Source organism: Lemur catta, chromosome 4 (genome assembly GCF_020740605.2).
Source record: "Lemur catta isolate mLemCat1 chromosome 4, mLemCat1.pri, whole genome shotgun sequence".
Lineage (NCBI taxonomy): Eukaryota > Metazoa > Chordata > Mammalia > Primates > Lemuridae > Lemur > Lemur catta.
The window spans coordinates 19776150-19789387 of record NC_059131.1 but is presented as its reverse complement, the minus strand read 5'-3'; the positions used below and the strand labels follow the sequence as shown (position 1 = coordinate 19789387).

General features: G+C 52.5%; 2 protein-coding genes across 4 annotated transcripts; both read left to right on the top strand.

Moving 5' to 3' along the window:
• Positions 1–729: 729 nt before the first annotated feature.
• On the top strand, positions 730–10688 carry MPV17 (mitochondrial inner membrane protein MPV17). Of its 2 annotated transcripts, none has more exons than XM_045549268.1 (8): positions 730–1156; positions 1689–1763; positions 7978–8093; positions 8319–8411; positions 8506–8601; positions 8836–8868; positions 9131–9183; positions 10186–10688. In XM_045549268.1, exons 2-8 carry the CDS (start codon positions 1694–1696, stop codon positions 10253–10255), a joined length of 531 nt encoding a protein of 176 aa, XP_045405224.1. In that variant the 5' UTR covers positions 730–1156; positions 1689–1693; the 3' UTR covers positions 10256–10688. The 2 variants fall into 2 exon arrangements, with proteins under 2 accessions (XP_045405224.1, XP_045405225.1); XM_045549269.1 differs by lacking the exon at positions 730–1156 and adding an exon at positions 1190–1442.
• A 698-nt stretch (positions 10689–11386) lies between these two features.
• Positions 11387–12928, top strand: UCN (urocortin). Of its 2 annotated transcripts, none has more exons than XM_045549266.1 (2): positions 11387–12115; positions 12373–12928. In XM_045549266.1, exon 2 carries the CDS (start codon positions 12386–12388, stop codon positions 12770–12772), a length of 387 nt encoding a protein of 128 aa, XP_045405222.1. In that variant the 5' UTR covers positions 11387–12115; positions 12373–12385; the 3' UTR covers positions 12773–12928. The 2 variants fall into 2 exon arrangements, with proteins under 2 accessions (XP_045405222.1, XP_045405223.1); XM_045549267.1 differs by having other exon boundaries at positions 11387–12199.
• Positions 12929–13238: the final 310 nt, after the last annotated feature.

The following is a 13238-nucleotide window of genomic DNA, read 5'->3' as shown; positions in this document are numbered from 1 at the left end:
AGAGTGAGAGGGTAAGTCTGAACAAGGTCATTTAATTACTAAGTGGTGATGCTGGGATTTGAACCCCAGATAGTCTAATTTCAGAATACAACTTTACAACCTACCACATTTGATCTCCTGTTACATTTGCTAGTGTATATTCACTCTGGCACAGTGTTTTGCATATGGGAGCCTTTTAGTTAAATGTTTTTGACATTTAATTCTCTTGCTTCCTTACTCTTGTTTCACCAGGTTTTGTGACAGGATTCTCCTTGCCTTAATCATACAGGAATTGAGTAAATTGAGGCTGCAGCTAGGTGGGTAGAGAGCCCTGTAAGAGTCTGTCCTCTAAAGTGTGGGCTCCCTGGAGATAAGCAAAGGCTACCAGCCTGACAAATCCACTGCGAGGGATAGTGTAGAAATTTTCACCGCCCCAGAAAGGATATTGTGCTATATTCACAGAATCTTAGAATATTAGAGTTGGAAGGAGGTTAAGAAATCACCTAATATACTGGTTTTCAAATAGATGAAGAACCTTAAGTTCAAATCTAGTGATGACCAAGGCTACACAGCGTGTTAGGTATGGAGACAGGACCTAAACTCTTCTGAAGTTCTGTAATTCCAATGTTTTCCGTGGAAATCATTTTTATGCAGCATTTCTAAAGGGACTGTATTGGGCAAAGCTCTAAACTACTTGCTATGACGACGACAAATATGAACAAGGCCTAGCCCCACCCACTCAGGAACTCACAGTTGAGGCTAATAATCTAGAAACGCAAGACCCTGCACGCACGCGCTTAACTTGCTTTTAGTTCCCGAACTGGTTCCTGAGACAGAAGGATGCCAGGACCTTGGCCGGTTCTGGGGCGGGGGTGTGGGCTGGATAAGGAGAGTCTATCCGGTTGAGAGAGGCCCGGGGCCTCTGGGAGAGAAGGGGCAGGAGGAGGAAGTAAGGCTGGCGGGCCCCACACCAAGGTCCAACTGGGAACGGGGCGGCTCACAGAGTGGGTGGACCAAGCAGAGCTCTCCACGGGCTTTAGTGGCTCAGCAGACTCGCATTGCCTTCCTGGCTGCCAGGGTCCGCAAGACGGCGGGCGGAAGGGGCGGGGCTTGCCGCGGAAGCCCCTAGGTCGCTCAAGTCACGTGATAGGATGCTCCGAGCCCAGCTCGCGCGCAGGTGAGTGGCAGGTGATCCGCGGTCACAGGCTCAAAGCGTCGCGCTGCAGGAGCGCCCACAGGGCGTGTGATCTTTCCAGGCCCGGGCAGTGATGGGACCCGTTTCCGGAGTGGAGTTGGACTCAGAAAGGATACGAGTTGTTTCCAACTAAGAGTCTGAATCTGGAGACCGACCAGGCTCACTTTTCGGGGACCCAGGCTCTGGGTGGAAACCAGAGCAAGCCTGTCCTCATGAGTGCCTCAGTTGGGAACGGAGGCCTCCAGGTGGCCCTGCTTTAGGACTAGGGGTAGGGTGGTCGGTGGCTGCCACCGGGAGTCCATAGCTGCCCACAGCCCTTCTCTCTTCCCCAGTTGTCTAAGGCGATCCCTGTGCCGGGAAGCTGTCCAAGAAGCATCCCTCCTCTGGCCTCTGCCGGTTTAAGACATATTGGAAGTGGAAAGTGGGAGAGGGAGTGGTACAAGGGAATGTCTGGCGGCTCCTTAATTGTGAGGAGGGGCAGTGGTGGTGACACCCTCTCCTCTTGGCTTCACAGGAAGCATGGCACTCTGGCGGGCATACCAGCGGGCTCTGGCTGCTCACCCGTGGAAAGTACAGGTCCTGACGGCTGGTGAGTGTCCCTCTGGGACCTGAGTGGGGCCAGAGCAGCAGGCAGATTTGGGAGGCAGAGACTCACACCTCCTCAGTGCCCGCATTTCCTGCTTCTCTTCAGCCTCCTTGAAGGGTTGGCTGTCTCATACCAAGCTGTCCCCATTCTGTTTTGGAGAGTGGGTCCCCAGGGCTATTTTTAAGGGGTATGCATAGTCGGCCTAGCTGTGACATAAGATTTGAAAGTCCTCAAAAAGCTGAGCAGTTTTTAAGGATAAAGGCATTGCCCCAGTAGGCCCCAACTTGGAAAACTAACAATAACAAACACTCCTCTAACATTTTACATACACAAAGCACTTTCATATTCACTATATTGTGGGGACCCCACAAAGGTGGGTGAGCTAGGATTACTTAAACCCACATTAGATCACATACCTAATACATGCTGAATCAAGACTCTTACCTATTTGTTTTTCTTAGAATTTTTTATTGTGAAATATACAAAAGAATGATTTAAGACATGGATGTACAGTTTAAGTAGTCTTAAAACTGAACACTCCTGTATCAGTACCCAGCTTTGAGATCCCTTGAACACCTCACCTTAAGAGATTACCACTTTCCTGTGTTTTATTTATATCATTCTTTTTTCTTTTCTGATAGTTTACTACCTCTGTATGTATCCCTAAACAATATACTAACCAAAGTTTTTTACTCCAGATTCAGTAATTGAATAGCAACCTCACTGAGGTAATGCAATGACTTACCTGCATTTGTTACCATCTTCATTTTGCACGTTGGCCAATGTAAAGGGGTCACATGGGGATGAGTAAGTCTTGAGGAAGGACCAGAAAGGACCACTGGGGTAGTGCAAAGGGTAATCAGGTTAAGATGGGGTCTTACCTATTTTTAGAGGAAGGGAACAGGATTCTAATGAGGACCTTGGGCTTCTGAGAAGAGGACTGTTGGAAGGGATTGGGAACTACTGACAACTAGGGTGGAACAGGGATCCTATTACCACAATAGTCCTACTTCACTAGAAACTTCACTACATGAATGGCCTGGAGATGGACTCTTTTGCCCTACCTTGGGCCCCTCTCCAGCGTCCGGTGCCCAACCACCTCTTGTCCTGTCCTCAGAGTGTCCGTCAGCCTGTATGACTCAACCTGGCTGCGTGTATGGTGACTCATGCTGGACAGTGTGGCTGTGATGGGAACTGACACGCTGGGCCCTTTGCCCAGCTTTAGATTCCCTCAGGGCCCGTAACTGCCGGATGGAAGGTTCCCCCTTGTGGCTGTCAAGAATAAGGAGGGAAAGATAGTCCTTGTATTTCCCTACCCAAGGGATCTGCAGCTGACAGGTGCAGAAGCTAGAACTCCAGGGGGCTCGGGTGCAGACATGTGGCTGAACTGGGGTTCTGGTCTGTCGCTGCTAGAGCCCTTTGGCTCCATATCCTCAGTCTTCCTGAGGCTATGCCTATATCCCAACTCAGCCCTGAAACAACCTGTAGCCCCTTAGTACTTTTCTCAGGCTTTTCCAGACATTTCACACTTTTTCTTCCCTGCAGTTCAGTATATTTGGATCAAACTACAAATAAAGGGGGGACATGGATTTAGCTCACTGAGCCATTTTTGAGCCCCAACACAGTAGCTCCTAAGGTCCCATGGGATCACTCATACTGTAAAACAGAACAGAGATTTCAGACTTGGAGTTAGAAGACCAAGATTTGAATCTCAGAGCCATAGCACTTAGTAGCTGCATTAATCAGGACAAGTGAGTAAACCTCTTTGGGCCTCAGTTTCCTCATTTAGAACTTGAGATTAGTTATATGACTCAACAGGGTCAGTATAGGGATTATCTCTGTGAAACAGCTTTGGAAATAAAAACAATGCTCAATAAACATAAATGCTCAAGGGGTTGGCTCTTTCTATGACTGTTGGCAACATAGGCAAAATAAGCTATTCTTTTTATAGTGGTGTTTGGATTGGGTTTGTTCCACTTGCCATAAATCTGAACATGGATAACTGTTACAGCAGAGCCTGCAGCTTATGTGCAAATACTTTGTTAGGGAGTAGGACATAATCCCATGGAGGGAAAGAGGGAAAGCCAGCGTAAGGATGCGTTATCAAATTGGCCACTGCTAAGGGCAACTGGTTGCCCAGTCCCTTGAAACTTACTTACTGAGAAGCTCTTTGGAATGCTTCCTAGGACTGTCCGGATGAGTAGTCATTTTTGGAGAAAAGAAGAGACCTTTATCCACCAGCTTCCATCCCACATTGGTCCAGGGTTCACCCCATGGGTTGTTAACTCCCTCCACTACCAGTTTACACACGTGTAGTCACTGAAGGCATCAACACAAAGCCCCTGGTATGGCATAGGCCTAAGCAAGGTTCTATCGGGTTGAACTGCAGTAAGTGACTGATAAACCACTTTTGGCCAAGCCAGCGTCAGGAACAGGGCAGCCTGGGGAAAGGTTTGCTGCATGTTCTGTGGAGAGTGTGAGTCAGCCTTATTCCTTCCTTTCTTAAGGGCCCTTGCAGTCTCCGGTGGGCCCAGGGCCCAGCTCCATCCATCTTAGGCCACCATGGTCCTGCCATGGGAGCAGCTGAGCTGCAGACACTGGTTTCCCTGGAATCTGAATTAACCCAGGATGTGAAGGTTCAACAGGCCTTACAGCATCCAGTCCAGCCCCTGATACTACAGAGAAGGAAACTGAGGCAAGAGGGGGAATGACATGCACTGGGTCTCACATGGTAGAGCCGGCATTAGAACCTAGGGCAGTGCCTTGCACTTGAGACTATTCGGGCCTCCAAATGCTGAGTGCAGCCCCAGCTGGTCTGGGCTTAGATACCTGACTAGCTGCAAAACCATCCATTCTGTCTCATTTTCTAGCAGTAGGATGGGTTCAGGCCAGGAATGGAGAGAGCATTCAGACCAATCCCAGAGGATGCACTCTCCCCTCCTACTGCTGGGCTTCACCTCCCTCTAGGCTCTGTGCCAGACCAAGCAAGTCCCTACCCCAGGCAGCTAGTTAATGGTTGGAGACTTCAGAGAAGAATGGCAGCACTGCTGGCCCCGTGCCAGCAGCTATACCTGCTGACCTAGGCCTCCTGTACTCAAGGACACACTTCCTGCTCCTTGTTCCAAGAAGCTACTTCCTGCCCCTCTTCTGTTAACACTTCATTTTCCTGCACATAAGACTACACAAAAGCCAGGAGAGGAACAAAATAGGGGAAGTAGGGAATTTACCCCCACCCATGCCTGGGAAGAGGGTGTGGGAGTTGGGGCTTTTTCACTAGTGGGCAGGAGGTAGTCCCAAATCAGTCTGTGCTCAGAGGCAGGTTCCCCTCCTCCTGGTCCCTGGATCTGGTGGGGAGTGACGGCATGAGAACTGGCACCTACCCAGGGGCATGATGTCACACCTGCGCCAGCATCTTCTCACTGGGCTCTGCGCCCAGCCTGTCATTGGGCCTTGCTGCCTGGCAGCCCCTCGCCTTGCCCCATCAGGGCTCTGGGCATCATATGTCTGCAGGCCTCCAGCCCCAACTCCCTGGAAACAAGTCCAAGGAGATGGGAGCTAGAGCACTGGAAGATCCAGACCAACCAGATATGTCCAGGAGATCTCCCAGAGGGGTTTTGGTCTGTTTGGGCTCTGGGTCGGGGCAGGTGGGATGAGGAATCTGAATGAGCCCCTCCTGCTCACAAGGATCACTTGGACCAGAGAAGGAGGCCTTGCTCTGTGCTTGGAGCAAAGACTTAGACCACCCTGGAGTTGTGGCAGGTCCAAGGGCCTGATCATCTATAGGCAGAGAAAGAACCTCTGGGCACTGCTCTGTCTGAAATGAACAAAACTGGCAGCGGCCACAGAGCTGCACACCACTTACTCTGCTGCTGCCCTGTCTCTTGGCAGTCCCTCAGGCTTGATGTTTGGGGGCCTAGAATCCTTTCTCAAAGGCTGAAGGCTTCTGGGACTATGGGGCTAGAAGTCAGGGACTTGAGTTTTGATTTCAGCTCTGCTTTTAGCTTGTGTGACTGTCGGCAAGTTGTGAATAGTAAAAACACACAACTGTCTTTGACTATTTCTTTCCCCGAAATATTGCTGCGTGCCCTCCCCATGAGGTAACCAAGAACAGAGGTGACAATTCTGGGGAGTAAAGTCAGAGAGGAAATGCATTAGGCCAGGGAGTGTCTTTGATATGTGGGGCCTTTGGGGCCTTGCCTAGGCAGGAACCCCCTGCAGAGGGGCAGGCGCAGGAGCCTCTTGGTGCCCGCTGCCTCCTTGTTCCTCCTTGAGAAAGGCCTGGGTTTGGTCCCAACTCCACTCCTTACCAAGTCACCTCATCTCTCAAAGACTCTTTCCTTATCATTAAATGGAGGTGTGACCATCTACCTCCCAGACCTTTTGTGAGGATTAAGTGTGTGAGAGCCCTTTGCAAACTGTAAACATCTTACCAGAGTAGACTGTCACACTGTTAGGCCCTTCATTTAAGAAGTGACTGCCTTTTCTGCTCCACTATCCCCTGGCCTTCTCAGGGTCACTCTTCCCTTTATACATGGCTGCAGCAGCTCCCTCTTCTTCCTGCCAGTGCAGCCAGTGAACCCACATATGAGGGACAAGAAATTAAGTGCTAACTGCCTGGGGCTGGGGGAGCAAACCTTCAGTTCCCTGAGGTCCTTACACCTTGAGCCTGACCTGGTCCTTTGGGCTAGACTTAGAGTTCTCCATGCCCTTTCTCAGAACAGTCCTGTTGTCTGGAGCAGTACATTTGACATTTTTCCTTTGTTTATTTTCTGGGCACCTCCCAGGGGCTTGGTTAGGTGTGGTGGGGGAGAGGAGAACAGAGGTATCTAGCATTCTGTCCTTGCCCTCTGGGAGGTCATGTCCGACAGTGTTCTGGGAAGAGCCCCACCACTCTGGGAGTTTGAGGGAGAGGTGAGGAAGAGCTGCCTTGATGGTGTGCCGGGCGGTGAGGGGGCGTCCCTAGAGCTGCTCTGTGGCCAGCAGCCCAGGTCACTTATGGGTGCCCCGCCCTAGCTTCCAGCCTTACCCAGCTGCTTCTGACTAGGCTACTCAGGGCAGGGCTGTGCAGATGGTGTGGAGGAAGAGCAGAGCTGTGAGTGTGCAGCCAGCATGGACGTCAGAGCCAGCTCTGGGCCAAGGAATGGGGTTGAAGGATGTGTTTGCTCAGTGCTAATTGAGGGCACAGAGACCATGGTGGCTGTGAGGCTGAAGTGGGGACTCTCATTACTCAGTGAGATAGACAGGCGAGCTGGAGATCATACGGTCACTCCCAAGCAGCCCTGTAAGTGTATGTTTGCTAGAAACCATCACGCCACCATAACTGACCAGGGGCTCTGTAAATAATGACGATTTCTGTCATGGTTTCTAAATGTGGGTGTCTTACCAGGGTTGCTCGGAGCTGGGTGTCTGTGCAATTAGGGGAGGGGAAGCAGGTGCAGAGGCCTGGGGGAAATGGCTACTATACTCATTGCCTGCTCAATCTGAGGTTATGAATGGGGAAGTCTGGGTTTAGCTGATCGTGCTAAGAGGTGACCAGGACTCTTTGTGGGGACTCTTACTGGCTCAATCAGCCATCTTCCTGCCTGGGGCCATTTGAGCACTCTTGTTCTAGAAAAAGAGTTATTCTTGTTGTTCCCCATGAATCGAGACCTTAAGACCAAGCTGAAGGACATTGGCCAGGGTCTTGTATTAAGGCTGGGGGAAGAAGGATGGGGTTCCCTACCGTCTACACATGATCTATTCATAGTGCTGCGTCTTGGAAAGAACAGTGCCTGGGAAGCAAGGCACCTGGTTCTTGCTGTGGCACTGCCCTTATTAGTTATGTGAGATCCTCGACCTTCGTTTCCATGCTTCTAAAATAGGGGGTTTGGATTAAATTGTCTGGCAAGCCCTTTCGATTCTGATAGCCTGTGGGTCTCAGCCCTGGAACCTTAGATTCTCCTTCCCCTATCTGCAGTTTCTGATTCTGACTTCCTTTTACTGTTCAATGCAGAGGGCCCTGGCCTGCTCACCACAGTTTCTGACAGGATACACATGAGCCATCCTTAGGGAGAAGAAGGCTTTGAGGCAGCAAGAAGGGACTGGCCATTTGCCCCCAGAATGAAGCCCTGGGGCTTAGAGTGCCAGAGCCTCATTCAGCCAACAGACCTCGCTCCCTCCTTGGAATGGTAGCCCACCTCCAGGAGATGTCCTGACAATACCTGTGTACCCTGCACAGGGTCCCTGATGGGCCTAGGTGACATTATCTCACAGCAGCTGGTGGAGAAGCGGGGTCTGCGGGAACACCAGACGGGCCGGACCCTGACCATGGTATCCCTGGGCTGTGGCTTTGTGGTAAGTTCTGCCTACAATGGGGCTTCAGAGGATTGGACAGTGGTCTTAGTTCTAAGTCATCCTTCAGTTTCCTTCTGACACCTAAGCCAACCTGCTGCCCTCTTTTGTCTTAGTGTCTGCTTCCCCTAGGATTTGTTTTCTGGTACTTGAGGGAGGAGCTTTGTGATGTAAAGGTCCAGTGTTCTCCTCACTGCAGCCTGCCACCTGCCTGGGGTTTACTTTCAGGGCCCCGTAGTAGGAGGCTGGTACAAGGTTTTGGATCTGTTCATCCCTGGCACCACCAAGGTAGATGCACTAAAGAAGATGTTGTTGGATCAGGTGAGCAGAAGGGAAAGGGAGTGAGGAAGGGTAAGCTGTGTTGGGGGTAGGTGGGGGTTTAGGCACTCACAGAGCTTTCGTTTCTCTTTCCTAGGGAGGCTTTGCCCCATGTTTTCTAGGCTGCTTCCTCCCACTGGTAGGGGCACTCAATGGACTGTCAGCCCAGGACAACTGGGCCAAACTCCAGCGGGTGAGCTGGGCAGGTGTGGGGATGGTCTCTGGCTGGCAGGCTGGCGGCCCAGGGGAAGGAGGCAGGCTGCACGGGGATGAAAAAGGGGACAGTGCAGGTAGAGTCCAGGCTGCTGAGGGAGGCGCTGAGGGGAGGGGTGCAGGCATTGCCCTGTGAACAGAGGGCTGTGTGTGATGTTCACGAGGGAGCTGCTTGGAGGTACACGTGTTCATTGTTCCTCCTCTCTCTCCTCAGGATTATCCTGACGCCCTCATCACCAACTACTATGTAAGAGCTGACACCTCAACTGCTTGGTCTCCTGCTTCCTTAAGTCCAGAAATGCCCTGGGATTGGGGGTCCTCCTGACATAGGAACCCCTCTGTTGGGATTATTCTCTGATTCCCACTGTGGGCACCATACTCAGGGAAGCCCTCACCCAGTTTTGCAGTTTTGTCTTGTGTGCAGAAGTTGGGGTAGGGCCAGGCAAGGTGGTGAGTCTGGGGTCAGGTGGTGGGGCCGCCATCTGACCTTTACCTTCTCTCTCTTGTAGCTCTGGCCTGCCGTGCAGTTAGCCAACTTCTACTTGGTCCCCCTTCATTACAGGTATGACAGATCCCTACCCCACACATCAAGGAAGATCCACATTGCCAAAAGTTGGAGACAAAATGATTCTCATTTCAACCTTGAGCTACTTTAGATCCCCAGTCAGAACACTGTGCCCTGCTCGGGGCTTCTCAGACGCCCAAGCATTTTATTCTGAACTTCTCACGCTTTACAGAAGCTGTCCCAGAGTGTTGCCCACTGACATTCTCCCATCTCCCTAGGGAGGATCTTGCTTCCACAGCCCTTGTCTCCATCCCACCTGAGCTCACCGCCTTTGATGGCCTCTGTGCAGGGACAGTGCCTGGGGTGCTGCAGCCTAGGTTAGGCACAAAGGTAGACCAAAAAGCCAAGTAGGAGCCTGGCCAGGTTAGTTCACTGCAAAGTGTTATTTTACCCTCACAATAAAGGTAGCTGCTGAACCACAATAAAAAAATGTAATGGAACTCAAGATGAGTGGTTAAAATGCTTAGAGGTGACAGGTCTTAGGGACAGGGAAATATGAAACTCTTCAGAAGGGACATGGCCAAAATGTACATGAATAGCATAGCTAAAAGGAACACAGACTTATGAACCAAATCCTAAACATTCAGATCCTTTGCAACACTCTTAGAAACTAGAGCAAGACTAATTTACAATAAAGAAGAGAAGGTGCTGCTCTGTATATCATTGTGGGAGATGAAATGTCCTCAGCTGGTACAAGACAGATAAATGTATTTAGAAGGGTCCTGGACAGGGGTATGAATAACAGCCATGCATGGCAAGAGAGCTCCTGAGGGTCTTTAACCTATGTGTCTCATCAGGAGACAGAGCTCTGGTGTGGCACCAGAATTTGAGCTGGTTGTCCTCTGGTCTGAGCCACAGTCCCTCCATAAGTGCTGGAGGAAGGAGACCTAAGTCTGGATGTTCTCTGAGATAACCCCTCTCCCGCTGCACTTTCCCATCCCTACCCCTAAGCTTGCTCCTCCTCCACCTCCTCCTCACCATGCCATTCCTGTCCCTTAGGTTGGCCGTTGTCCAGTGTGTTGCTGTTATCTGGAATTCCTACCTGTCCTGGAAGGCACATCAGCTCTAAGTCTGCCTTGCTCAATCATTTCCACCTTGCAGGGATGCACCTTGACCCCAGATGGTCAGACAACCTCATCAAAGTGGGCACACCAGTTTCCATGGGGTTGGGTTGCTGGTCAGAACTTATTAGCACCCTGAAATGCTAAACTTACTGAAATGTAAACTCACGGCCTTTGAAATCGCTAAAACCTTACCACAGTCTTATTCCCATCACACACTAGGCACTCCATGAATATCTGTTGAACCTTATGACTTCGTTAACTTTACAGTCATATCCTATCAAATGCCACTTGTTCCCACTCTTCGTAGATACACCTGTTACTCTAACCCTGCCCAGTGCTAGTGTTGCTCCACCTCTTTGGGGACCCCCCTCAAACCCTTTATATGGCGCCCTTTATAAGGCGCCTTAGTAAATATGTTATTAAATATGTAATCTGGAACCTGCAGAGGTAATGAGTAAGTTTTTAAACAGAAAACTACTGGGGAGTCAACATTTCTAGAGCTGGAAAGAACCCTAGAGACCACCAAGCCCAGTCTTTTGCAAACAAGGACACTGAGGTCCATAGAAGGGAGATGACCTGTCCACACCAGGAGTTAGTGGCAGAGTGAAAACTTGAGCCCAAGTTTCCTTGCTAGGTACCCTCTGAGGTCATAGCTATAGTAATACTGCTGCTGCTGTGATTCCCAGGAGAAAATCTGAACTTTGCTAAGCTACCACTCTGGGCACTCAGAAACAGAAGGTGCTTTTGTGGTCTTAAAGCACCCTGAAGCCAAAGACCCTCTTTTATATGGTGCCTCAATTGGCCCCAGAATTTGGACCCTAGAGCTGGAAAAAGATCAAGAATCCTTTCATTGGCCGGGCGCGGTGGCTCACGCCTGTAATCCTAGCCCTCTGGGAGGCCGAGGCGGGTGGATCGCTCGAGGTCGGGAGTTCGAGACCAGCCTGAGCGAGACCCCGTCTCTGCTAAAAATAGAAATAAAGATTGTCTGGACAACTAAAGGTATATATGGAGAAAATTAGCCAGGCGTGGTGGCGCATGCCTGTAGTCCCAGCTACTCAGGAGGCTGAGGCAGTAGGATCGCTTAAGCCCAGGAGTCTGAGGTTGCTGTGAGCTAGGCTGATGCCACGGCACTCACTCTAGCCTGGGCAACAAAGTGAGACTCTGTCTCAAAAAAAAAAAAAAAAAGAATCCTTTCATGCTCTAGTACTGTAGGGTGTGAAAAAAAAAGAATCCTGGGAGAGGTTGGCTATGGCAGACCGCTGCCTCTCGGTGGGTCTCACAGTGTTGGCTGAGTGCCAGCGGTGTGCTCTTGGTTGCCTCAGTTTTCGGAACTGATAGTTGGGGCTAGGGAGTGGGTTTGAGCCTCACAGCGTTGTCCCAACGCCTCTGCCCCCTTCTAGAGATAGAGGACAGGGTCAGCACCATGGACAGCCCCACGGTCCCGCCTCTCTTACATGTGCCATGGAATAAGAGACCCAGGACTAGTCTGGTGTTGGGGGACAGGCCCTAGGCACTAATGGCTGTTCTAAGCGGGGCAGAGGGCTCTCGTGGGTCCCGGAACAAGCTCAACGCCCTAGCCGGCTTCTTGCTTTCCTGAGTCCAATGCTGCTTCCAGCGCTAGCTCCAGGGACACGAAGTCTAGTGTCCGGAGGTGCGCTCCTCCGAGGGCTTGCAAGCCGCCAGACTCATTGCTTCTACAATCATAGCATGTTCTTCGCTGACGTCAGTCGGAGCTGCCCTGGCGCTATATAAGGCTGGTGACAGTCCCGGGACAGACCCCGTGTTCCCCAAGCCGCCCTCAGCCCGCCCCGAGGGACAGAGATTGGAGCTCCGTCTTGCGCCGTGCAGGCGCTCTCCGACAACCTGTGAGTGGCTCAGAGCGTTCGCCCAGACTCCCTCGGTACCAGGACTCTGCGCAGCTCACCCACTGCGACCTGCCCGGAGGGACGGTGGGTGGAAGGGGTGGAACAGGACTGGAGCAGGGGCTGGGGCTGGAGGACAGGCTGTGGGCACCGGGTGGCTGCCGGAGGGGCCCGGCGGGGGCGCTGGGCGTGCGCGGGACGGGGAGTGCACCCCCTGCGGCTGCCCCAGGCGCGCCTCACCCTGCGCTGCCTCTGTCCAGGGCCGGCGGCACCATGAGGCAGGCGGGGCGTGCGGCGCTGCTGGCGGCGCTGCTGCTCCTGGCACAGCTGCGCTCCGGGAGCAGCCAGTGGAGCCCGGAGGCTGCAGCGGCAGCAGCCGGGGTCCAGGACCCGAGTCTGCGATGGAGCCCCCGGGCGCGGACCCAGGGCGGCGGGGCCCGCGCGCTCTTGTTGCTGCTGGCGGAGCGCTTCCCGCGCCGCGGCGGGCCGGGCGGATGGGGATCCGCGACCACAGGCGAGCGGCCGCGACGGAACAACCCTCCACTGTCCATTGACCTCACTTTCCACCTGCTGAGGACCCTGCTGGAGCTGTCGCGAACGCAGAGCCAGAGGGAGCGCGCCGAGCAGAACCGCATCATATTCGACTCAGTGGGCAAGTGATCCGCCCGGTTTGGGACCACGAAAACTTTGACCCCTTCTCCTACCCCGGGGCTGGGACACGAGCTACTGGAACTGATCCAGTCCCGCGGGCAGAGCGGCCCAGGGACACCCTGAGCCGCTCTGCGTGGCTATTTTTTAATAAAAGTGCTGAAGAGCCTTTGGCTTCTGTCGTGGGGGCGCGGCAATCACAGCAGGGTGGGAACCCTTGCGAAAGTGGGGGCCTCCCAGGCCAGCGGGAGGGAACAAGAGCCTGCAGGGGTCGGGATAGAAGGTCCGAGAGGACGGCTTTCAGCCAGGTTCCTGTGAGCCCCATCGCTCCCCAAATCCCCAGGAACGCTGAGGTCCCGGCATTGCCGCACCACTCTTGACCCTCTTCCCAGGGCACTGGGCTCACGAGTCTGCCCCTGGCAACAAGGAGGTGCCCAATAAAGGTTAATTTCACTTCCACCCCCAGATGGTCTCAGGT

Coding starts and splice junctions, on each gene's coding strand:
- MPV17 (XM_045549268.1), top strand. CDS start 1,694: ATGGCACTCTGGCGGGCATACCAGCGGGCTCTGGCTGCTCACCCGTGG. Junction 1,764..7,977: donor AGTACAGGTCCTGACGGCTG/GTGAGTGTCCCT, acceptor TACCCTGCACAG/GGTCCCTGATGGGCCTAGGT. Junction 9,184..10,185: donor TTGGTCCCCCTTCATTACAG/GTATGACAGATC, acceptor CCTGTCCCTTAG/GTTGGCCGTTGTCCAGTGTG.
- UCN (XM_045549266.1), top strand. CDS start 12,386: ATGAGGCAGGCGGGGCGTGCGGCGCTGCTGGCGGCGCTGCTGCTCCTG.